Source organism: Lissotriton helveticus, chromosome 11, assembly GCF_964261635.1.
Source record: "Lissotriton helveticus chromosome 11, aLisHel1.1, whole genome shotgun sequence".
NCBI classification, from domain to species: Eukaryota; Metazoa; Chordata; class Amphibia; order Caudata; family Salamandridae; genus Lissotriton; species Lissotriton helveticus.
In genome coordinates, this window is record NC_136072.1 from 850,498,086 (window position 1) to 850,524,884 (window position 26,799).

General features: G+C 46.0%; 1 protein-coding gene across 2 annotated transcripts in view; it reads right to left on the reverse strand.

The window, feature by feature from the left end:
- The window catches only part of SUSD2 (sushi domain containing 2), a 900,046-nt gene that overhangs the window by 37,213 nt on the left and 836,034 nt on the right, over positions 1-26,799 (reverse strand). For both annotated transcript variants that reach the window (XM_078667086.1, XM_078667085.1), the window contains exon 26: positions 9,966-10,062. In XM_078667086.1, the coding sequence (XP_078523212.1) occupies positions 9,966-10,062 (97 nt within the window). The remainder of the gene's footprint in view (positions 1-9,965; positions 10,063-26,799) is intronic.

Genomic DNA, 26,799 nt, shown 5'->3' on the forward strand with positions numbered 1-26,799 from the left:
CACCGGAGAAGCGTGACGCCATCGAGAGAGTTGCCACCGCATCGCCAGAGAAGCGTGTCGCAGGGCCTGTGGTGGCTCCAAAGTACAGAGTCATCGCAAGGCTGCCAGGGCACCATCACATCGTCATCGCATCGCCGCATCAAGGGTGCCATCTTCTCGCATCGCAACTGGATCATCGCATCGCATCAAGGCACCAACTTTCGCACTGCAACGGGCCCACAAGCCGAGAATCTACGCACCGGTAAGGCTCCCGACGAGTCCCCAACTCTGCGCAAGCATTGAGGAAGGGCACAACCGTTCCCCCGGGTCACGGAACCGACGCATCCCCCCTTTTGCGAGCCTTTTGTTCACTTTGCGTTACGCAAATCAAATCAACAGGCAAGAATACAGTAAGTCGAATCAACAGAGTAAAGTAAGAATCAGTTGCCCTAGAGCAAGGTACCAAAAATAAGAAAAAGAAAAAATACATCAACACAACGTTGTAAAAATAGGAATCAAACTTATAGACGGGAAATGAGAAAAAGTTGAATCTGTTAGTGTTCACTCAAGAATAACCATTTGACATGTTTCTTGAAAGATGTAGTGGAAGGATTGGATCTGATCTCAGGAGGCAGAGCGTTCCAAATTCTTGGGGCAAGTCCGGGGAAAGCACGATTGTAAGATCTTTTCTTTTTGAATTTGGGAGGCTTCAAAAGTAGGGTAGACATGCTTCTTAAGTTCTGAGATGAGCTAGACAGTTCAAACTTATTTGCCAAGTAAGCCGGGATGTAGTGTAAGGCGCTATGCATCAAGCAAGCTATCCTGAAGCGTATGCTAGCTTTGATAGACAGCCAATTTATTTGCAAAAGGTCGGAGGAAATCTGGTCATGTTTTCTGGATCCAGTGATGAGCCTGGCCGATGCGTTTAGAGTAGCTCTGAGAGGGCAAAGCTAGCTTTGGGCAGACAGCAAGGGTCACCAAGCCTTATTCCAATGGAGAGATAACCTTGATTGTACAGCAGGACTGATGTCTTTGGGAGAAAGGATAGGCTTGATTTTCTTAAGGGTGTTGAGTTGAAAGTTGGCTCCCCTAGTAGTTGCACTGATGTGAGCTTGCATGTTGAGGTATGTATCCATTGTTATTCCTAATGATTTAGCAGAGTCAACCACATGAGGGGTGCAATTAAGAGCAGTGAGTTGTTTAATCCAGTCTAGGTAGGTGCAGAGTGGTTGGGGGGAGTAATCAGACGGAATTCCGTTTTGAGCGTATTTGAGCGAATTTAACAAAAGATGGTTCTGGGCTAACCATTGTTGCGTTTGTGAGAGAGCATTGTTTAGTGTTTTTATGTCCTCCTGAGAGGAGATCTTCAGGTACAGTTGTGTGTCATCTGCATACATGTGATACTGAATGTTAGAATGGTTCAGAATGACGGTCAGTGGTTCCACAAAGAGGTTGAAAAGAGTGGGTGAGAGTGCGTAACCGTTGCAGAACTCCAATCATAACAGGGGTACTGGTTGCAAGAGAGTGGTTAACTTTGATTCTTTGTGTGCGGTTATGTAAGAAGGAAGCAAACCAATTTATGACCGGCCCGAGAGCCCATCCTATGTTGCAGAAGAGCAATCAAGTTTTCAGGTTTGATGGTATCAAATGCTGAGGACAGGTCCAGAAGGATCAGGAGACAAGGGACATTTTGATCAAGGGATCTCAGGGAGTCTTCAGCAATGTGTGTTAGTGCTGTTTCAGTAATGTGTCCTGTTCTGAAACCTAACTGGTTAGGGTCAAGGAGTTGAAATTTCTCCACATGGTTGCATTGCTGCGAGTGGATGCATTTCTCAAGCTGTTTAGCTAGAGTCATGATGCTGGTGATAGGATGGAAGTTGTTAGGATCAGATGAATCTAAGTTGGGCTTCTGCGGGATGGGAGTGACTTGTACAGTCTTGAGGCAGTCAGGTATCTTACCCTGTAAGAGGGATTCATGAATGATACGGGACCACAGGGAGAAAATGGCCAAGTTGAGATCTTTGAAAAACTTAGCAGGAAGTGGGTCGCTGAAATGGTTGGAAGGTTTAAGGGACGACATGTTGTGGACCAGCTAAGCGACATCTGGAAGGAGAAAAGAATTCCAAGAGGTATCGTTTTTGAGGGAACAAGCCATGGGTAAGGACAATTCCTACGGGTTCGCCAGCTCAACTGATGAGGCGGTGAGGTTAGGAGGCCGAAACGAGGGCAGGTCAGGAATCAGCTCCAGTTTGATTTTCCTTGATTTTTCAGGGAAGTGCACTGAGAAGTCCTCCCCACTAGGAAGCAAGGCCTGGGGAGTCACAAAAGTTTTGCTGGAATGGTTATCTTGTTGCTTGATGATTTCAAAGAGCTTCTTGGGTCTATCAATAGTGCCATCCAGCTGAGCCCTGAAGTGGTCTGTTTTAGCAATGTGGATGTGTTTGTTCTAAATACTTCTCACCTTCCTTAGCTGAAGGAGGCTTGTGGTGAAAGGTGTATTTCTCCAAAGTCTCTCTGAGAGTCTGAGATTGTGTCTCTCATCATTTAGGGCATAGTTATTGTTGTGGATTGTTTGACTGGAATCCTTTTGAGTTGCTTCGGTGCCATAGTATCAAAAATGTTTGCCATAGTGCTAATGTAGTGATCAGAAAGCTCATCAAGGTTATTCATGTTAGGGGGCTTGAAGCCTATCTATGGTGATAGATGTTAGATCATTGGTATTGATGTCTCTCAAATTGCGAGACAGTTGTTTAACTTTAAGAGGTTGGCCCTATCTGCATGCAATCTTTTCCAGGATGAGGCAGGAATTTTGATGATGATCCGACCAGTCACAAGGTAGGATGTCACCCAGTTGTATGCTATTGTCTTTGGCAATGATAAGGTCGAGAGTGACACCCTTGTTGTGGATAGAACCCTTACAGAACTGTGAGAAGTTAAGATCGGAGAGGAAAGCCTTGAAGGAGCGGACCAAGGGATCATTAGTGTCATTCCAGTGGAGGTTAAAGTCTCAGAGGAAAATATGGCAGAGTTGGTCAGAACACAAGCTAATAACCTGCATGATTTGCTCAATGAAGAACAGATTGTCACCCGGAGGATGATAAATCAAGTGAAGCACAAAGGTAATCTTGCCCTTATTCCAGATTTCGATGAGTAGATGCTCACAAGAAGACAGCAAAGAACATTGCGATTGCTTTAAAGTGAGGCTTTAACAGGTCGATCGAGTCTGATAATGGCATAATCAGGGGGACTTAATATGTCGAGGTTTCAGTGAGAATCAGAAGGTCCAAGTCTTGCGAGATGATGAATTCTGATATATCCACTGCATGTTTCACTGCTGATCTGCAGTTGAGTAGCATCGATTTGATGTTATAGTTGGTAGTGATCCCTTCAAGGTGAGCAGTAGCTATTTGGATTCGGTTTCCCTTGTTAACTGATCTATGACTGGCACTAGGTTCCCTGTCGGGAGCCAAATTAATAGTAGGCATACTGGAATTCGATTTAGAGGGGGACGATAGAATGCTCGAGCCACTGTATGAGATTAGAAGAGCTAGAGGGTCCTTCTATGTAGCTGCAGGTGGAGCCTGTGGGGCCTTGAATGGTGGTTAGGGAGAGGCCTAAAGCTCCAGCTTGCTCTTAGGGGGGATAGGATAGAGGAATGATCATCAACAACGTGGGACATTTTCCATGGAACCAAAACGACTAATGTAACCTACGCTTAGGGAAAGTTTTCCCCAAATGCCACTCATGAGCACCACTGATCAACCTTCCTCTTAGTTTTTTTGGGAGGAATCAACCTGTCACAACGCAACTCATGTAACCTACGCTTGCTGAAAGTTTTCCCCCATTGCCCCATATCCAATGGTAGGGTTGTGTAATCCAGAGCTTCTCCATCTTCAAGGAGAACTGTAGATGGGTCTTCATGATCTCTTTAGCAGCAAGCAGATCCTGCTTGTTGTCAGCGATCTTCTCTTCAAAGCAAGGGTGGTTCTGCCCTCCTCAGCGGACCCAGCGTGCAAAGAAAGGTCTGACCTCACTGTGAGAGGGGCAATAGAGTATCGAGTAAGAACCTTACCACAATTGCAGTGGGAGATAGACTCCAACTTGTGAATGGTTTTGTCATCCACCAACGCAGGAGGAATAGCATGACGGGACTTAGGAATAGGTGTTGGGGGGAGCAGAGCAGCTCCTGGCTTGGGATTAGTAACGGGCAAGGAGAATTTAACTGAGGCACAAGGGGAGCACAGCAGGAAAAGGAGAGTGTGTGTGGGTTACAGGTCAGGGTACTGGAGATAGCAGCAAGGTCTAAGGACCTCGAGTTGGTAAAACCAGGGCTTGGGAAAGGGTTATGATGGTTGTTTGAGCTGGTGTCATGCCCAGGCCTCCCGTTGTTAGGGTTCAAAGAGGGTACAGTGGAATACAAGGGTGCCGTGCACTTACAAATGTACTGGTCCCTGCCTAATTGTTCGATGAATGCCTCAAATTGACAATCTGCACTCAACTTGCAGAGAGCAGAGATAAAAGCATCAATATTTTCCCAAGGTCCCTGCTCCCTTTTGAAGAACTTGTCAAATAACAACCAGACTGGGCTGAACATCAAAACGCAACTCCAACTTCTTTACTGCTTTAATGTATTCATCAATTTCCTCCTCGTCTTGGGCCCGTACCAAGGGAGACAAGTGTTTGAACACTGACCTACCTTCGAACCCTAAGGCATGAAGCAGGAGAATTTTTTTTCTGTCAGCTCTATAACGAGACACTCCTATGGCACCTAAGTAAGTAACACATGCGTCAAACCAACTTTTCCAAGGTGTTGGCGGATTACCAGGCACTTTGAGAAAGGGAGGAAGAGGTTAAACGGACTGCATAATAAAATTAAAAGATGATAAGCAATATGATTAACAAGAAAGAAAGTTCTAATTGTCTTTTGAACCCAAAGAGAACAGAAAACAGAGAAAAAAAGAAAACTGTAGGTGTGTGTATTACCGAGGATGTGTGCTTTTTAAAAAAGTTAATAAATAAGTGACACACAGGGTGTACGTATCACTGTAGTTGCCACTTCCTCTAAAACAATGTTGGAGAAAAAGCCTTGAAAAATGATCTTGGAGGTGTGTGTGTCACCGTAACTGCTGACCTGTGTTAAACAACAAAAGACACACAAGGTGTGCGTGTCACCAACATAAACTGGAGACTGCTTGAAATGAAGAAAAGATGACTTGATATGGCTGTATAATAAAACAACCAGCAAATGATACTTAAAGTGTGCGTGTCATTGGCACTACTGTAAACAGAAAGCGTAGAAGATACAGGATCTCAAGTTGACACGCAAGGTGTGCGTATCACCTTGCGCAGGCCAGTTGATTAGTAGGAACCAGGTGAGGGGCATTGTGGAATGGAATGTTCAGTTTGTATGGAGGGATCACAGAAGGGCCATGAGTGGTAGACAACCTTATGTGCAGTGACGTGGATTTATTTGTGTCACTTGGATTTTGAATGAGTGTGGGGCACTGTAAATATCACATGACTTCATGTGGTGTTAATATGTTGGGTGTGCTGTCAAAAGTAAATAATTTACAACAAGGTAAATAGGCCCAATGCCTTTTAATGTGCAGTAAAGGTCACTCAGTGTAAATGGAAATGGACTTTATATGTAGGTACCACGCTGAGCGCTTTGTATAAGAATGTTGGTGCTTTGATTTCAGAGTGGGTGTGGAATGCACCCCAATAGGATGGGGGAAACTATGTTATGGATCTTTGCATCTACTGTGCAGCCGAGCTGTATATTCCATGAAGAGGCAGGTGACGGCTTGTTGTATGATCAGGCGTATGAACAACTGTGTTCTTCCTCATCTGTGCATACGTCATCTAATTTTATGTATAGGCCCACATGTAATGTATTAATATACAAGGCTAATACAGTTACGAAACCCACACAGCCCTGAGCGCCAAGAAGCCAAGACAATGGCAGACGCTGCTTTTAGCGAATACCATAGAGCATAGAATAACTCACTCGCTCATACAACCAAACATTTCTCGATTTTTCTGCAGTGCATTCCAGCACCTTTAGGTCCGTGTTGTTTTCACAGATAAACACATCAGCACAGTTCACTCACTGGTTGAATTGCTACCAGTTTCCACATGCATTTATCATTATTAATAGTTAAATAAGACAATATGGCGCTAGACTGTGTTTGTAATGACTGTTACAGCAGTGGTTTACTTCAGTGAGCTATACAACCAATGATGAAGCGAAAACGTGCACATGAGCAAGAGGTGAAGAATTCAAATGACGGGAAGGGAAGAAAGTGTCTCTTTTTTCTTTTTGAAGGTGGTGGCTGTTCTCACTCGGAGCATTGCCCAATTTGCCGATTCTGCATAAGACACTTAACCGGATTTTTTTCCCACACAACTGCCCCTTCAGCTCACTGGGTACTACGGGGGGGATTAGCTCTCTTTGTGGAAAATGCTTGGGAAATCAGAGGTCCATTTTTCCTAAATAGCATGCTGGCACAGGGGGAAAAAAAAAAGGTTAAAGACGCGGTAACATCATCAGCTGTGGCACAGCGGGATCTGAAAGGATTGTCCGCTTTACCGGAAGAGTGACAGCAATGTCTCCAAAAGCCAATATGGAAATGGCGTTAAGTTTAAACACAGTGCTTTGGGTAGCAAATCTGATGTCTCGGCGGGCGAGCTCCCAGTGTCAGCCAGGGCGGGGCTGGTGGAGGGTTGGGCACACACCATTATGCAAAGGTGGTATTTAGGATATCATCCTTGTTCCCGCACATGAGATTGTTACCAATACTGATCAGCATATGCAAAGATTGTCCTCTATAGCTCATAAAAATTGGCAATTTCTTAAATGAAAAATACTTCAATCGTAATGCTTTATTTACCTTCCTGCTTCCTCAAATTTGCTTGCAAATGCACCATTTATCCACTCTTTTTTCAAAATGTTCACATGGGGAGAACCCCAACGAACCCTTCGCAGGTTGTTCAGGCTTGCTCGCTGCGCTCGCTGCACTGCAGTTCGGGAATCATTTTACACCTACCACTTTCAAATGACACCAGCCTCCACTGTTGGTCTACTTGCTTGAACGATATTCTGCTGGTTATGTCGAGAAGGAAACATATTCTTTTATACCCTCGCTATTTCCAGATGCAAAAATTGTCCACCATGATGCCAAGTGTCAAGGCTGGATTACTTGCTATTGCTGTGAGCGGAGATATTGTTAAGGATAGGCCTCCATTTTCTGTTTCACTGTCTCATAACCTTGTTTCTATTCAAAAGCATTTTTTCTTTTGCTGTTTCACTGTCTGAAGACTCTATAAAAACATTTATCAGAATCTCAATATCTCTATAACATTGTATTATTAATTATTCACTGATATATTTTTTTATATTTCTACCAATATTCGTGTTAAGTTTGCGACATTCGAGACAACCCCGCAATGCTACACTGAGGGTGCATGCTGGTGGTCGAGGCATTTTCGTGAATATGGCGTGTGATTAAAAAAATCAATTTTGGATACATAACTTGTGTCACTTACACCCCCATTTGTCAAACATGGAGTCAGAGTACCTCTACTCTGACCCCTTATGATAGCTTTTTCAGAAATGTTCAGCCACGAGAACCGTTCCCGATTAATAAATTGGCAGCCGCAACTTTCAATTCAGGTTCTATCCAGCTAATCAGAGCATTGCAGTTGGTGTATGCATTTGTGATTCATTGCGAAAACGGTTGCACAATATCCGGGGGCAGAGATATCACTATAATTTGGGGTTTAAATTTCACAAAAACTACTGAACGGATTTACACCAAATTGGCAAAAGGCAGTTCCTTGATCCAACATCTACCTCCCTGCCAAATTTGTTGTGAGTCTGTTTCCGCGGTTCGGGCTGTAGCTGTGGCTAAAAGATCCTTTGACAAACAACATTACAAATGCATCTTTATTTTGTGCCCTAAACTCTCTATCCTCACTGCACATATCACCCCCAAATAGGGAACGTGCGCTGAGTTTAGTCCGCGGTGAGACGGGTTAGTTTTACCCTACTGATAATGTGTTGTTGCAATAGTATATATATATATATATGTGTGTGTGTGTGTGTGTGTGTGTGTGTGTGTGTGTGCGCGCGTGTGTGTGTGTGTGTGTGTGTGTGTTACACTTACTTACATTTTCATGGTAAAGGTATAGTTGTGGTAAACAAATGTGTTGTAAAGGCTTTCGTTGTAAAGGCTTTGTTGTTTTAAGGAGTTGCTGTAAAGGTAAGTCGTGGTCAGGCATCGTGGTAAATGCTGCTTACCATTCGCTGCTGCAATCAGTGAAGTGCTCACATTTAGCTGGTCGTACCACCATGCAGTTGGTTTTACTCTCTCCTGGATGCCCATGTACGATGACTTGCGCAAGGGTAATAATAAAGTGGTCAAGCAAGATTGGAAGGGTCTGTTCGATGATTCCTTTTCCACTGCCCTTAGAACTCGCAACAAGACTGACCCTGATGATCTTAATCTGGCCACATTGGAGTTCTCTTCTTGGCTTAGCTCTGTCTTGGGCTTGATTGTCCCTTTTAAGGCGACTCAGATACATAGGGAGCTGCAAAATGCCCTGTGGTTCTCTGATGGGCTTATAAGGATTAGACATCTTTTCAATGCCAAGATCGAGCCTGATGAAATAAATGACGCCCAGGAAAAAAACGAATAAAGTGTCTTAATTAGGGACTATAAATTAGCAATCAGCGAAGTAAAATCAAGTTTTTGCTCCAACAAAATCAATATCACTAACTCGTCTAGGGTTGTTCAACGTGACAAACCTTATGTCTTCTCCTAAACATCCTAATAACGGATCCCAGGAATTCCGTGATAAATTTGCAAACTATTTTTAATCAAAAATTCTTACCATGTATTCAGAATTTGATTCTTTCAATCACAATACACAGAATGAATTCTACAAACTCTGATTCACAGGTGAACTCAAACCCCAGAGAAAGTAGAGATGGAACTACAGGGAATGAAGCAATAGAATCTTCCTTCTCATAAATATCGTAAGATCAAACAGAGCTCCATCTTTCCAGTGTCAAGTCAAGGCCGCCTTTTGAACCTTGCCCACCTAATACTATCTATATAGTAGTCAGTACAATCGTCACACCTTTGAACGTAATCATGAATAGAGCTATCGTTACAGGATGCTACCCACATATGTGTAAAGAAGCAGCAGTTAGTCATTTGCTAAAAAAACACAAATTTGTATCCCAACGATTTAAAAAACTGTCATCCCATATACTATCCCGACCCTATTGACAGATTACCTAGCAAACCTAGGTATTAAAGACTGAGCCTTGAAGCATCTGGAATCATTCTTAACTGACAGATCTCAAATTGTAACTTATAATCAATTTAAATCAAGGTACTTGCTCAGCCATGTGGGGTACCTCGGGTATCCTCCCTAAATTCAACACTGTTTAATCTATTTGTACCCCCTGCTGGGCAAAATGATTAAGTCCTTCGGTTTACAGCTTACACAGATGACACACAGATAATATTGTCTATCACAGATGACCGACATTCCATGTCCATCAACTTTAACAACTGAATGAAAGTTTGCCAATTGGGTGAGGGCTAATTGTGTGAAATTAAATGCAGACAGGATGGAAGTCATTATATTTAGAGGTCAACCCTCGATTTTGAATAATAACTGGCTGCGAGATGCACAGGGAGCCCTACCTTTACCTACTAATTCGGCTAACCATTTAGGTGTTCTTGTGGATCAACATCTTGCTTTTGTAGTACTACACACTGAGTCAGTACAGCTCGATTAACAGCAGAAACATCTAGCAGGGGTTTCACCCTGGATGTTTGCAGCAATTCTAGCAGCATTTGCCCAGGCTCTTACCGCTGAAGATGGCTCTCCGCTTGTAACCCTCAGCAGAGATGGTTTCACAGTACAATGAACAGTTGAATTGGCTTTGTCAAGGATTGCTATCAAATGCTTACCGTGCCTGCTTCCACTCATGAAAGATGATCACCAGAATGACGGTTAGCAATGCCAGGAAAGCAAACACACAGCCCAGAACGATTGCTAGAGTGTTATCTGGAAAAAGAGAAACCACAATCAGTACATTCCAATTCAGCGAACATTCCTCTATTGGGATGATCTTTTCATGTACATTTATAGCTCTAACATGCACAAGGATTCCTGGGGAACCTATTGTGTATAGCATGAAGTAATTACCAATTGCTTCTGATGCAGATTTAGGATAATATATCAAAATCCCTTATTGAGTTTGAATGCTTTTGTTCCAGAATGTGACAGAGCACCAGAGTTAATGCCTTTCTGGTGCTGCACAGAGCTAACTAACAGAGTTATTCAGCCCTTAAAAAACCTTAGAATGCAGGCATAGCAAATAGCCTTTCAGGAATCTGATTTGATGGCGGATTCTATGAACTATGTTCCCTTCCATACGAGATGGCTTAAAACATGGTGGCGAGGCTGAAGCAGGGACATCAGAAAGGATGGCTACATTGCCCCTTGCCTCCAAATTAGGTCAACAGAATGGACATTAAGAAGATTGTTTAAGATTTTTCCTTAGGTACAATTTTTGTTGTTTTTGTTTACCACATAACTCTAAAACAAGCAGCTTTTAGCCAGTCATCGCTGTTGAGTCATTTTTACTTTCTTCAATGTTAATAGTAAAAAACAGAAGTTGCACATGTCTTAGCATGAAAGATTTGGGATAAAGAAATATAGATTAAAATAAAAAATATGGCCATACTTCTCACCCTTTCTATAACATAAGAGGAGACAGAGCTGCGTGTGGCAGACCTGAATTAGCATAATCACAAGAGGCGTTTAGGTCCTGCATAAACAGAGTGCTCTTGCACCATCATGTAAACTGGTAGGGGCATATTGCCAAGGCAGGCGATATGAAATTATCGCTGCTTTTAGCGGCGATAATTTCATTGCCCTATTAGCAAGCTGTCGCGATAGCTTTTAGGTGATAGCGAGCGGGTTGGGGCCCGCTTTGCATGTCAGCGATTTTTATCGCTAATGACATGCAAAGTGGGCATATCCAACCTGTTAGAGACTGAAAGCAGTCACTAACATCGCTATCCCCTATTATCAACGCAGGCATAGCGACAAAAATATTCGCGTTAAGCACGAATATCGCTGAAAACTAACGCCTGCTCAGACCAGTTCTTAGCCTGTATATCCAATGGGAGGTGGATATTCAGGCTAAGTCCCTATTAGCGATAATGCCTGAATATCGCTGGATTTCCAGCGATATTGATGCATTTCGCCACTATAGCCGGATATTTTATCGCTTTGGAGATAAACGTTGCTAATAGCACGTTATCTCTGCGATAAAATCCGACGATGCGCGGCGATAAAAAAAATGTCATTAAGCTTATTTAGCAATAAATATCATTAGTTGTTGATAATATGCCCCGTAGTTCTTCAGTGCCTGGTCTACCAGAACAGTGCTGGTTAGGGGCTGTTGTAGCTCCAACATCAGACACATACCAGGTCCCCACCCCTAAATGAAGTGGAAGAGCTGAATGTTAAACAGAAGAGTGACCAGATGATTTTGTTGGATGCCCTGTTACCACCCAACGCTGTATGAAGTGCATCTACAAAAAATAAAAAGTGTAAATATGTGAAATTGATTGCTTACTAATAAAGAGGTTATATGCTTGTGGTTCCATTTATTCAAATCTGTCTGTTTGGTACGTTAAGAAAATGCCTGGCATGTTGATAACAGTGTTGGAACTGCAACTAATTCCAACAAACACATCTGTATTGAATAAACTCCAGGTGGTGCAGAACACAGCAGCCTGCCTAGTCCAGAATATGCCAGCCAGAACAACATCTCTCCCCCTTCTGCGACTACTCCACTGGCTCCCTATGGGTAAGAGAACTAACTTCAAAATCTGTTGTATAGTACATACAACTCTGAATGGCAAGGACCCAGTTATCTAACAGAAAAATTATCCCTTACCAGCCGAGCAGATCCTTAGTATCTAGGGAGAAATCTCTCCTTATTACTCCTTGTTTTAGGAAATCATGTACTGGGGGCAAAGCCTTTTCCTACCTGGCTCCCCATTATTGGAATCACTTACCCTATTACATCCGGAAGTATTCGGACCATCTTCATTTTAGAAAGCTACTTGAAACTGAGCTCTTTTGCAACTAATTCCTTCTGTCCTGTGTTCACTCCTCCAGTAGCGTGGAGATATCCCTTTGTGGGTGATTCAGGTGCTTTATCAATTTAAATCAAATCAAGTTGTTAATTAATGTGTAGTGTAGTGTAGTTGGTGACATTTTGTTTTATTTTTATTACATACAACCTTTAAAGACCGATAACAAGCTTTGGAATTGAGGTGTCTCAAGAGACATTGGTTGAGGTTATTCGATTGTTTTAATTATTTGCATTGATTATTTGTATAACACAAAGGCAGTGACTGTGAATTGCTCAGGAGCGGCAGGTAAGAGGGGTAGGGCAGTGGGGAGGGTGGGTGGGGGGACTCAACAGACAAGGAGGAGGGAAAATTAAATAAATAATTCATTTTCCCTTGTCGTTATCTGTCGAGTCCCCCTTCACCTCGCCCCACCGCTCTTCCCTGTACGGGCCGCTCCTGGAATTGCTTAGGCGTTTATATGACATAATGTGATGATGAGATAACCCAAATTTGCCTCGGTTTCTAACCTTCTCCATGAGCTGCACTGGTTTACTGTCTCGAATCGCATTAAGTTTAAAGCTCTATGCTACATGTTCAACGTAAAAGCCGGAGTTGGTCCCAAGTACATTATGGACATGATCCATCCATATCACCCATCCAGCACTTTGAGATCTTCCCAACAGACCCAGTTTATTGTACCAAGATTTTGCGTGTCCTGAATGAAAGGCCGTTCCTTTACCTATCTAGGCTCTCAACTCTGGAACTCCCTTCCAGTTTCTTTGAGGAAATGTGTGTCTCTTTCTGCCTCTTGTAGGGGCGTAAAGACCCAGCTTTTCTATCCCACTTACTTTGCTGTCAGCATTCCCCCTACTATTCCTCCAGGTGCCGGGAAACCCCTTGGGGTACCTCTGCGCATTATACGTTTTTAATAATAATAATAGAGGGTGGAATTGTTCCTTTTGATAATAAGCAGTATTGATGAGTTGAAGTGTGGAAAGGCCATAGGATGAATATAAGGTAGACCCACTGGGGCAGAATTGTGAGATGAAGTTGGATACATACTTTTGGTACAATTCTGAAATGCATTCTATTGGTATACGAAATGTCATAATAATCATGTCAATAATGTTGTATTCATGCGCCTGTACACAGAGGTCTAATCATCCCAAGGATACATGTATTGTCATAATGCATTGTTTGGGTCACAGCATTACACATTTGAAAGGCACTCGCACAAATATTTCTTCTTTTTTCACAATAAGCACTGTACATGGTGTATTTGAATGGTCCCCAAAATGCAGTAGCTGCTGCCAGCGAAAAGTGCCGGGGTGAGATCAGCTGGGGTAGAAAATCAATAAAATGGGTAGGACGGAGGGGAGGGGTAGAAATAAATTGACTTACCTGGCTGCTGGCCGCTACCTCGCCTCCATCCTCTTCTGTTCCTGTCTAAAGCAGGAAGCACAGACAGGCTCCCCTAAGCCAATGGCGATGCTGCCGTCACCATGTCAGGTCAGGTCGCTCCCCAAGCTGCAGCTGCCGGGAGTTCGCCGCTGGTGTGCTCCTGCGGTCTGGTGACTGGTTGTCTTTTTTCTGTACTGTACTGCTCTGATTTCCGTATTTGCATCTGTATTCTGCATTGTATTTCATTTTCCAGTCGGTCCCTTTAGCGTCCCTTCCCCTCTGTGCCCCCCGCTTCCCGCCGCTGCTCCCCTGCCGCCCGACTCTTTGCCTTCTGTGTCCCGTCCCCATCGCCCATTGGCCGCCCCGCTCCCGCCTCCCAGCTGCTCCTCCCTCCCACTTGGCCTCTTATGGAGGACGTCGCGCGGCAGTGAGTGTGACCGTTGACCTTGCTCTCAGGTCAGGTCGCTCCACGCGCCGCACAGCTCCTCCAGTGCGCCCGTGTGCGGCGGGCGTGCCAAAGGCATGCCAAAGGTAAGCCCGTCTGCGCCCATCCGCGCCTGGACCGCGCCCAGCGCCAGAACCCCTAGACCTCGAGGCCGCCACAACACCAGACTGCAATACGACTCCAGCACCCTCCACGCACTCAACACCGGACGAGACCACCCCTGCTACCAGGCCATCCCGAAGCACACCCAAAGGCCCTTCACCTGCTGGAACTGCAGCTTCACCAGCATCCAGCCCACCAAACCATCACCCAGAGAATCCAACCACCTCCGTTGCATCCTCCTCAACACCCGCTCCGCTCTCAAACACGCCATCGAAGTCTGGGACCTCCTAGACCCTACCGCCCCTGACATCGCCTTCCTGACGGAGACCTGGCTGAGCGCCACCTCAGCACCAGGCATCACCATAGCCATCCCACAGGGCTACAAGATCTCCTGCAGAGACCACACCAATGGAGTGGGAGGGGGAATCGCCATCATCCACAAGGACACCTTCAGAGTCTCGACCAACACCGACGACACCCTCACCACCGCCGAGCACATGCACTTCCAGATCCACACCGACCCCAATACGACACTCAGAGGAACACTCGTCTACAGACCACCCGGACCCTGACCACAATTCAGCGACACCATCGCCGATCTAGTCAGCACCCACGCCCTCGCCTCCACGGACTACATCCTCCTCGGGGACCTGATCTTCCACCTCGAGAACAACAACGACGCCAACTCCACCGCCCTAATCGACAACCTCGCCAACCTCGGACTCAAACAGCTTGTGACATCACCCACCCACGCCGCTGGACCCACACTGGACCCCATCTTCTCCGCAAGTCCCCATGTCTCCTTCAACCACACCACCGAACCCCATTGGACCGACCACAGATGCGTCCACTTCACTTTCAGGAAACCCACCACACACCACCGCACCCAACAGCTGCCACGCCGCTGCTAGGGCAAGGTCACCAAGGACCAACTGACCAACACCCTCACCCTGAGACCACCCACCGACCCCATCGACCCCGACACCGCCGCTACCAACCTCAAACAGTGGATTAACGACTGCGCCAACACCCTGGCCCCTCTCAAGACCTCCACAGCCAACCACACCAACAAGAAAGCCGCCTGGTTTACCGAAGACCTCCGGACCTCCAAGCCTACCTGTCGGAAGCTGGAGAAGAACTGGCTCCGTGACCGGACCACCAGACAGCCACACAGCCCACAAGAACGCCACCCACAGACACCACCAACTCATCAGGACCGCCAAAAGGACCGCCTTCAAGGACCGCCTAGACAACAATGCACACAACACCAAAGAGCTCCTCAGCATCGTGAAAGAACTCTCCAACCCCAGCTCCACCACCAACGACATTCCACCATCTAAGACCTGTGCGACTCACTGGCCACCTTCTTTCACTGCAAGATCACCAACATCCACGACAGCTTAAACTCCGACAACCCCGTACCCACCGCTGAGACCACCACCCCTGCGACCTCCACCCGCACCAGTCACCTGACCACCTGGTCCACCGTCAGCGACGAAGACACCATCAAAACCATGAACTCCATCCACTCTGGATCCCTGCCCTCACCACGTTTTCAACAAAGCCAGCACAGCCATCGCACCCCACCTCCGGAAAACAATCAATATCTCCTTTCGAGACAGCAACCTTCCCGGAAAGCTGGAAGCAGGCCAAAATCAACGCCCTACTGAAGAAACCCAAGGCGGACTCCAAGGACCTCAAGAACTTCCGGTCCATCTCCCTGCTCCCGTTCCCTGCGAAAGTCACAGAGAAGATGGTCAACAAACAGCTAACCCGCTACCTCGAAGACAATAACATCCTGGACCCTTCCCAATCCGGTTTCCGCAGCAACCACAGCACCGAGACCGCCCTCATCGCCGCCACTGACGACATCAGGATCCTTATGGACAAAGGAGAAACAGCCGCCCTCCTGCTCCTGGACCTATCAGCAGCCTTCGACACGGTCTGCCACCGCACCCTATCAGCACGCCTCCATGACGTCGGAATCCAAGAGAAGGCCCTGGCCTGGAACACATCCTTCCTCTCCGGCAGAACCCAGAGCATCCGCCTCCCACCCTTCCGCTCCAAAACCACCGAGATCATCTGCGGCGTCCCACAGGGATCCTCCCTCAGCCCGACGCTGTTCAATATCTACATGGCACCCCTCACCCACGTCGCACGACAACATAATCTCAACATCATCTCCTACGCCGACGACACCCAGCTGATCATATCCCTCACCGAAGACCCCCACACTGCCAAAACCAAACTCCACAGAGGAATGAAGGCCGTCGCCGACTGGATGAAGGACAGCAGGCTGAAACTGAATTCAGACAAGACGGAGGTCCTCATCCTTGGACCCACCCCATCAGCCTGGGACGACTCCTGGTAGCCCACATCGCTAGGTACAGCCCCGGAACCAACCGACCACGCACGCAACCTGGGGGTCATCCTCGACTCCGCCCTCTCCATGACCAAGCAAGTCAATGCCGTCTCCGCGTCCTGCTTCAACACCCTCCAAATACTCCGCAGGATCTTCAAATGGATCCCCTCTGACACAAGAAAAACCGTCACCCTCATCACCATCAGACTCGACTACGGGAACGCCCTCTACTCAGGAACAACAGCCAAGCTCCTGAGACGACTACAACGAATCCAGAACGCATCAGCACGACTGATCATCAACGTCCCCCGACGCAGCCACATTACACCCCACCTGAGAGGCCTGCACTGGCTCCCCGTCAACAAGAGGATCACCTTCAAACTCCTCATCCATGCACACAAAGCCCATCACAACGCCGTACCAGCGTACCTCAGCGACCGACTCAGCTTCTACACCCCCACCTGCAGCCTCCGCTCTGCGAACCTCGCCCTCGCCACAGTTCCTCCTATAAGGAAAACCACCACCGGCGGCAGATCCTTCTCCTACCTCGCCGCCAAGACATGGAACACTCTCCCTACCAACCTATGACAGACCCAGGACCTGCTGGCCTTCAGAAGACTTCTCAAGACCTGGCTCTTCGATCAGTAGCAGCCCCCCCCCCAGCGCCTTGAGACCCTGACTGGTATGTAGCGCGCTTTAGAAATGTATTGATTGATTGATTGCGATTTGCTGTGGTTCGGAAATCAAATGGGGACTATGAGCCTTTGCATGTTCTCCACCAGGCTGTGCATTATAGCCTGGTGAGGAACATGCAAAGTGTGCATGTCTGTTTGGCTGGACCAAGAGGGCTGGACAAACTGTCATGTGCACCTAAGTGCCCTAACCACTCCTCCCTTGCTGGTTGTGATGACAGCCCAGCCCCACCCACCCCGTAAACCTTCCTCAGTGGAAAAACAAATTATAATAACGTTGCGTTATTAACATTTTATTTTTCCTTTTTTTCCTTATTCCACAGTGGGGCGGTGCTCTTCCTCCTTAGCAGAGGAGCTGCCAATGCCAAATGGCGTCATTCATCAGGATCAAGGCTTTGCTTAAGCCAAGCCGCAGAGATGTGTAAACTCTGGGGTCAAGAATAAAATACATTTAGACTGTTTTTTGAGTGCCAGTACTTCTTGCACAGCAAAGCGAATGGTTTGGAAAAATATGTATATATTCTTAGCATGATCCACTGCATTTACCATAATTACAAAATAATAAAGTACCTGGTATAGTAGTGAACAAGGCGCTGAGGGGAATAGTCCATGACAAAGTGCAATCCCTTACACTTAAGATATTGCTGACTTTGACAGATAGGTACAAAAGGGGGTGGTGATGGACGGAGCATCTGAACCAATCAAACACTCACACCCAACCAAAAGATCTGGGTTTGATCCATCACCGTTCTTTAGCCCACTCTGCCACCCCAGTTTAGACATGGCTATATTGCAAATCAGTCTGACCCTGTGCCTCATGGGAACAGTCCAGCCCGAACTGCCAAACCATGCCTTCCCTGGACCGGGAACAAGTTTCCGAGGACCAGTTTCTGGCATTGCAGCCGTCTTCAGCCCGGCTTGCTTGAATCCAGTGGCAAAGTGAGCAAGGGACTCACGTCTGAGCATACCCTGCCACACTTATGGCGGCCAAAGCGGTACAAAAGGGGGTGGTGATGGACGGAGCATCTGATCCAATCAAACACTCACACCCAGTCAAAAGATCGGGGTTTGATCCATCACCGTTCTTTAGCCAACTCTGCCACCCCAGTTCAGACATGGCTATATGCAAATCAGTCTGACCCTGTGCCTCATGGAACAGTCTAGGCCGAACTGCCAAACCATGCCTTCCCTGGACCGGAAACAAGCTTCCGAGGACCGGTTTATGGCATTGCAGCCGTCTTCAGCCCGGCTTGCTTGAAACCAGTGGCAAAGTGAGCAAGGGACTCACGTCTGAGCATACCCTGCCACACTTATGGCGGCCAAAGCGGTACAAAAGGGGGTGGTGATGGACGGAGCATCTGAACCAATCAAACACTCACACCCAGTCAAAAGATCTGAATTTGATCCATCACCGTTCTTTAGCCCACTCTGCCACCCCAGTTCAGACATGGCTATATGCAAATTAGTCTGACCCTGTGCCTCATGGGAACAGTCCAGCCCGAACTGCCAAACCATGCCTTCCCTGGACCGGAAACAAGCTTCCGAGGACCGGTTTCTGGCATTGCAGCCGTCTTCAGCCCGGCTTGCTTGAATCCAGTGGCAAAGTGAGCAAGGGACTCACGTCTGAGCATACCCTGCCACACTTATGGCGGCCAAAGCGGTACCCCCTTTTGTACCGACTTTGACTGATAGTCACATTTCCAACTCTCATTATGGAGGAGAGTTCTAGTGAGAAAAATGAAATTACAAACCATACTTAACTATGGCCTTAGTGTAAATTAATTATCCAAATATAATAAGATCATACAACCAATTTCCTGATAGGAAAATCATCATACTATAAGTACCATACATACATATTTAAAATATTATTAATTAACACCAATCAAAATATATATAACAGAAAAACAAAAGATAGAAAACAAACCCCCCCAGGCCCAAAAAAAAGCATTTTTTTGGGGGGGTGGGGGGGTTCAGCTGGAGTTGTGCTGGGTGGGCGAATCTGGTAGAAATGTTTTTAAAAAATGAAGTGCGGGCTTCCATGCTTAATTTTCCTTAAACCCCTGGGTGGGTCAGGTCCCGGGGGCAATCCAAATGTACGTAGCGGGGGCCCACAGGGCAGGCCCAGGGACCGCCACCTCCCCGGGGCATTTTTCTATTAGGAGGCGGGGGCCTCATGGCCCCCTCCAAGCCATGGGGACCGCCACCTCCCCGACGCTATAACAAATATTAGGTGTGGGGGGTTTGAGCCCCCTCACACTGCCCCGGGGATCACCACCTCCCTGAGGCACTAATTATTGCAATGCATGGGTCCGTTGCAGACCCCAGGGGACCACCATGTCCCGGGGCTATTTCATGTTGGGAGCCCACTATGGCCCTGGGGACCACCAGCCCCCAGGGCCGGTTCGGGCAATGTCCCGGGGTGCCCATCCCGGGACATTGCAGTTTGCAATGACAGGGCGGGAGTACAGCTCCTGCCCTGTCATTGCAAACTCTGCTTTGCTTCATGGAAGCGAGAGCAGGAAGCCTGCTCTCGCTTCCATGAAGCAAAGCAGTATTGCTTTTGGACAAGGGGAGCTGACATGCAGCTCCCCTTGTCCAAAAGCAATGCTGGCTCCCCCAGGAGGCAGGGGACTGGCTGGAACTGCAGGGGCATTGGGGCTACCCCAGCGGTCCCCAACGTAAGGCCAGGACCCGCGGAAGTGGTCCCAGGGGCCATAATTGGCCACAGGAAGGGGGTCATGCGGCCCCCTCCCAAAAGAAATCCAGGCTGGCCAGGCCCCAGGGGATGGGGTCTCCGGGCCCATAATTGGCCTCAGGAGGAGGGGCCATGTGGCCGTCCTCCACAATAAAAGAAAATTGGAAATGCTGGCCAGGCCCCGGGGGATGGGGTCCTCAGGCCACTAGTGGCCTAGGGAAGGGGAGCCACATGGCCCCCTCCCGAAAAAATAATTATAAAAAACAAAAAATTAGGCAATGCCCCTGGGAAGAGGTCCCCTGGATCCAAAAAGGCCTCAAGAGGGGGCCGTCTGGCCCCCTCCTTAAAAACAATACATGAATATGTGGCCAGGGGATGGGGTAATTGGGGCCAATATTGGCCTTAGGAGGGGCCTTCCAGTTTAAAATATGTTTTTTAAATGGGTCAGGCCCTGGGGTATGGGGTCCCAAGGGCCCACAAAATATTAAGAGAAGGGGGCCACACAGCCTCCCTTCTAACAAAAAAGAGAAAAGAAAAGCCGGCATGTCGCTTGAGGCCCCCCCCAGGAGATGTGTTTGCTGAGTGGTGGATAAAGGGGGTGTGGCATGTTTCCACCTCTCAGCAATCTCACTGTGTGGGGCATTCTGAAGGTGCCAGGTAGGCTAGTTGGACCCTATGACACCCAACAGCGTAGAGGACTTTAATCCTCATCAAAGAGGGTGCCAGGGAGCGCATTTGCAGACTGGTTGACAAAGGGGCATGGCCTGCTAAGAGAACTTACCAGTGCTGCTGTGTGGGACTTACTGTAAGTAATAGTAGGGGTAGTTGGCCCCCAAGGTTGTCCTTGGGGGCAAACGAATCCTCCTGTTACCTCCAGTAAGTCCCACACAGTGGGTTTGCTGAGGGGTCTTTGGAGGTCATGCCCCCCTTTCTCCACCACTCTGCAAACGTGCCTCCTGGAACACTGCAGGTTGGGGGATGAAGTCTACTTTTCTCCTGAGGGGTCTTGGGGGCCAATAAGCCCTCCTGCTACCTCCTGTAAGTCCTATGCAGCGGAGTTCCTGAGCGGTGGTGGGAGGCCCAGCCCCCTTTCTCCACCTCTCTGCAAATGCGACTACTAGTTAAAGAAGCATTTGCAATGTAATAGGTTTCATATGTGCAAGAATTAGAGATATGGGAGTTGTAAATGTAAAAGAGTTTTATTAATGTTTCTTGGAGTGGAGTGGATGTAGGTTTTGTGTAGTGGAATTATGTGGTATGTTGTGCAGTGAATTTATGTGGACAGAAAGTATGTGGTATTTAGTGTATAGGAATTATGTAGAGTGGGATTATGTGCTATGGAGAGTAATTGTGTGGTATGATAGTCTGTGTTGTCGAGTGGTACCCTCAGGTTTAGTCTTCCTCGTTTCCATAGAAGCTAAACTATAAACTCAATGAGACAAAAAAAGAAGGAACCACTAAGGAGCATTTCTGGACCTAGTCAGAGGTATGAGCAGGGCCACCGGAATTATGTGACTGTTTGGTTGCACCAAATTTGCACAGTTATACATTTTCCACATTTGCCACATAATTCATCATCTGCTGCATAATCTGCAGATTTGAACAAAAAAAATTGTTTCTAGCTTAAACGGCTCAAACGTTACCCAAAATGCAGCGACAAGTGTTACAGCATGGTAGAGGGCCCTTTGCAAACCTAGAATAGTCACCTGTTACTTATTGCTAATTGTGGGTATTACATTGGTATTAATGGTGTGCAAACCACTCTTCCTTCTTTCTGTGCCTCTTTCTGTATTTTTGTTGCTTCTTTTTGCACCTTTCTTTCTTTTTCTGTACTTCTTTTGCCTTTTCTGCTCATCTTTTCCACTTTCTGTCCCTCTCTTGCCTCTTTCTGCGCCTCTCTTGCCTCTTTCTGCACCTTACTTGCTTCTTTCTGTACCCCTCTTGCTGCTTTCTGCACTCTTCTTCCCTCTTTCTGCATCTCTCTTGCCTCTTTCTGCACTACTCTTTTCTCTTTCTGCACCCCTCTTGCCTCTTTCTGCACCTCTGTTGGTTCTTTGTGCACGTCCCTTACTTTATACCATCTCTCTTGCTTTTTTCTGCACCTGTCTTGGCTCTTTCTGTACATCTGTTGCTTCTTTCTGCACTTCTCTTCCTGCTACCTTTTTGTAGACAAATTTACAGAGTATGCTGTTTGAAACGCAGGTATTCATGTATTTGCATGATTATTTTTATGTAACATGTCACTAGGTAAAAGCAGAGACACACGCATGCATACCTTGAGAAACTTGGAGAGCTGTTTAATATTTGGTAGGCCTAACATTCTGAGCAGTCGATGAATATTGAACCTTCAAGAGAATAGTGAGGTTTAAGACATCTTGGGAGGCGGATTAGTGATTAGGCTACTTTGTATGAGTCTATTGTAAGGTACAGTCAAAGTAGGCCTCTTTCTGTGCTACTGTTGGTTCTTTCTGCACATCTCTTGCTTCTTTCTGCACCTTTCTTACTCTTTCTGGACTTTTGTTTCCTCGTTCTGCATTTCTCTTGCTTCTTTCTGTACCTTTCTTCTTCTTTTTGCACCTCTCTTGCCTCTTTATGCACTTCTCTTGCTTCTTTCTGCGCCTTTCTTCCTCTTTCTGTACATGTCCTATTTATTTAGGCATAGTTAGAAATTAGCATTTAAAATACCTTAAAAATTCACTGAAAAAACAGAGATTTCAAGGAAGTTATAATTAGGAATTAGCATTTAAAAAACCTTTGAAATTCACAGAAATAAAACATAGGATTCAGTGACGATATAGTTAGAATATAGCATTTAAAAAACCTTTGAAATTCACTAAAAAAACATAGGTTTCAGGGACTTTATAGTTAGAAATTTTCATTTAAAAAACCTTTGAAATTCACTGAAAAAATCATAGGTTTCAGGGACATTATAGGTAGAAATTAGCATTTAAAAAACCTTTGAAATTCACTGAAAAAACACAGGTTTCAGGGACGTTATAGTTATTGGGACATTTCACTTGTACAAAACCAGAGAAAGTCGACCGTTATAGTTAGTTGAGCTAAGTATAAATAGGGTCCCCACAATGGTCTTGGAACAGCTGTTGACCACATTCCACAGTAGCAGAGCCGAATGCTGGTCTAAATCCATATATTATATTTCTCTTCATTCTAGATCTAATGCAACCAGACCATTTGTTTTGGTAGCACATTTCAGCCATTGCATGAATAATGTGCAGATTTTGGATCAGCTCAAGAAAGCAATCGGACACCACTGTCTGAATTTCTAAAATGTATAGCTGGCTCAAGGCCTTAATGCGGAACAGTGGAGGCAGCTGCCTACAGTGACAATAGCCCTCCTGACCATAGTGCTTTTGTGGATTTCCAGGCATGGATGCAAGCTAACTGGTTGCCATTACTGGCTCTTTGACTGGAATTTTCAGCAGGTGACATACCCCATGAGGTATTCTCATTTTCTTGGTTGCCACCCATGGGAGGAAACCCCTATCTGTGGACCGCGTTATGTACTTAGACAGTCATAAAGGACCACATCTTCTAGTTTAAAGCATAAATGAAAGAAGCATCCCAAACCTATGACGTATAGCAGGTTGTAGGCATCCCTCCCCATACAGTGCAGAAAAGGTGAATGGTGGACTGAGTGTGTTCTCTGTAATGAAATGTATGCAGTTGAGCTCGGACTGCTTCCAGGTCAGTCACATCCCCTAAAAATGTATTCCCATAAAGTTTCCCCTGTCTGAGGGAAGTAGTTTTTTCCAATAAAATATCCCCCAAAAAGAAAGTTAGCACATATACAATGTGGTATTTGTTTTTTGGGGAAAGGGAGGCTGGCACTACATGCAATTCTTAGAGTCAGGATGATGGTGTTCTCTTACAGCACTTCAAAACAGTGAAATTACCTCCCACTCTCCACCAGAGGCTCCTCCTCTCTTCTTGAGTTCTGCAACAAGCTGAAGACCTGGCACACATAACTCCTTATAGTCAAGATATCCTCAGAGGTGATAATGTGTTTTACAAATATGCATAGAATAACACAGAATGTTAAAACTCTTGGGGATGGCTTTAGCTATTGTGTTTTTTGATCTATGGTAGGCTTCAGCTGCAAGGTGTGCTTGCTTGCTTTTGCATTTTATTAGGCTCAGTAAAAGACTCCTTGTGTCCGAAGGCAGGGCCTAAATCTGTAAGGAAGGGTTCAAGGAAGAGGAATGGGGAGGTAACGGGGTTGTCTACTACTAGAAGATATCTAGACAACAGACAAAGCAAAGGCCTTGGACATGAAACACCAAATTACAGATCTACAACTCAGTGAACAACACATGGCCACCAAGACCCAGTACATCTAATGCAGTCTCAAAATCTGTAATGATAACCATGGTACCAAATGGAAAGCCTCCAGACTGCTGATAGCACTATAAAATGCATGACACACTTTTTCTTTTGCCTAACAACTGTATTATCCATGATTTTCTGCCTTCCCTTATTAAGTAATGTTTGCTCACATCCTTGTACAATCTTAGTAGCTCATTATGTTACCCTCTCTTACCCCTCTTCAACATCCCCTTATTTTGTTCCTCCCTTCCGTTACTGTGAAGCGCTCTGATAACCTTCAGGGTCTTGTTCGCGCTATGCAAAACTTTTAAATAAATGAAGTCGTAGAGTTAAGTACAAGGCTATAAACTCTTCTTGGCTTCATGAGAGCCAAAAAGTACTTCCTCCAAAGTCATTAAACTTTGGCCTGAAATGCAAACCACAATCAAACGCTAACTTGATTTTTAAGGCGTTTGACAAAAACATTCCCTACTACTCATGTTCATGGGTACATGAAAGCAAAAGCCCATACTGCAACTTGCATTTGTGGCCCTATCCCAGGCAAGAAATTGCTATTCACCACAGCTGGTAGTATAGCTCAGTGAGTTAATGCACGCGACATAGAAATCTATGTGGAACTCCAAAGGCTACAGATCCAAATTCTGGAAGGGTGAACGCACATCTTCATCTGCATCAAATAGGTATCTTTGACTGCCATCGAGTTGGGTAATGGAAACACCTGTTATTTCATGTATTTTAATGGCCTGGACTGGGTTAGCCCCAGATGAAGAAACAAGCTAATATTAGAAAAGGCTCTCCCGTCTCTCATGAGGGAGAACGAATTCAATAAGCAGGCACTTGACTAGGAGTTTTATAGCTTCCAAATTTAAAATAATTAGTTGAATGCCCAAGGAAGCATTTAATTGGGCACACAGTGGAACCACTTTGAATGATGCAATCTGAATTTGCTTTCTTTTGGGGCCAGCTGGAGTTATTCCAAAAACTCTTTGATCAAGGTTTGAGTTATCCACTTTTTCTCTCAAGAGAATAAATTTGTGAACATAAAGTTTTCACGTTGATGACTGACATCTCTGTCAAGTATTCTGCAAGTAAGTAGCTTAGAGCAGAGAAGAGGCGTGGAGCTTTAGTTTGCGCGGTTCTGGCGTGATGCGCATAATGTGGCAATCCATGTCCTACAGCTATCAAATTCTGCTTATATTGAATCATGTTGAATCAATTTGTGTTGAATGGGGAATTTGGAAAAGGCAAAGTAAAAAAACCCTGTTTGTAAAGCCAATCTTGCATTCCTGTGGGCGATCTTGGATTTTGTTGGGCTACAAAAGTGCGGTACGCGTGCCTCAGAAACCTGGCCTGGCCCACCATCTTAGAATACAACTCTTCGCTGAAATGGAGCCATGTTCTTTGCTGCTGCTGTGGTAGGAGCCGGAGGAGATGCATTACAGGATGTGATTCTGCTTTGGTGCCTGTAAGGTAAAGTTGGACAAAAAGTACCACTGGCAGGCAGCAGGCCGAATCACCACCACTGGTAGCATTCTGGGAGGAGTAAGATCCTGAAGAAGTCCATGAGGTTGTGGGTACATGCCATGCAAGGTGACTGCAAAATATAGGTACCCTACTTGATGCTTATTTTCATTTAGCCAGTACTGCCTTCTTTGGTGCTGGGATCTGGCAGAGGACTGCCTTGTGAAAATGAGCCAGACATAAGGTGGCGATGACCTGAATAGTATATGCCAGGGCAGTACAGGTAAAACGTTTCTCGCTACACAAGGCAGTGCGCAACAGTTCTTAGCATATTTCACAAATAGTTGTGCGCGTTGTGCTTGGCAGGTCGTGTCAGTCACCTCTGAATCTTACTATTTAATTCGGAGTATCCGTTTTCAAACTTGAGTTTTTGTGTCTTGCACCTACAAATTGTCCTACGTCATCATGGGCAGCCATAATTATGATAGAGACGACACCAGTGCCTTCCTTAAACATAGCCATTGCTCATGAGCAGGGGAGCTGGGATTGTGGGTGGGAGGGTTTTGGGGTATGGGGGTGGCAGGAGGTGCTCCAGCATGCCCTCTCGATTTTGTTATACATTAAAAAAAAAAGAAAGATATTAACCACTTAGCTTCCAATCAAACTAGTGCTGCTGCTGCCAATAAACAGTCAGTGTGTTTATCTGCAGTGCTGAAGAGAGGATGAAGGTTTGAGTTATCCGTTTTCTCTCTCTAGAGGATAACGTTTTCACGCAGTTAACACATCTTTGTCAAGCATTCTACAATTAAGTACCTTACAGCCCAGAAGACACAGGGAGTTGTAGGGGTATATTTACTAAAAAATGACACGGCGATGCAAGCTACACTGAGCTGCGTTATTAGGAAAGTGCAGGGATGCGCCGTATTTACACCATTACGATGCTTCCCTTTGCTTTCCTCTGTGCTGGTGCACAAGTGGCTGCCTAGCGCTAATGCAGGCCCCGTTGCACCATGGAGCAAGGGTGTCTGCGTTGCAGGGATAATTGTTTTTGCGAAGAAAGGAACACCTTACTGCACAAAAACAATCATTGATGGGGTTTTCCTCCTTCTATGAGGCATATTTCCTAGTTGCGTCATTAGGAAAGT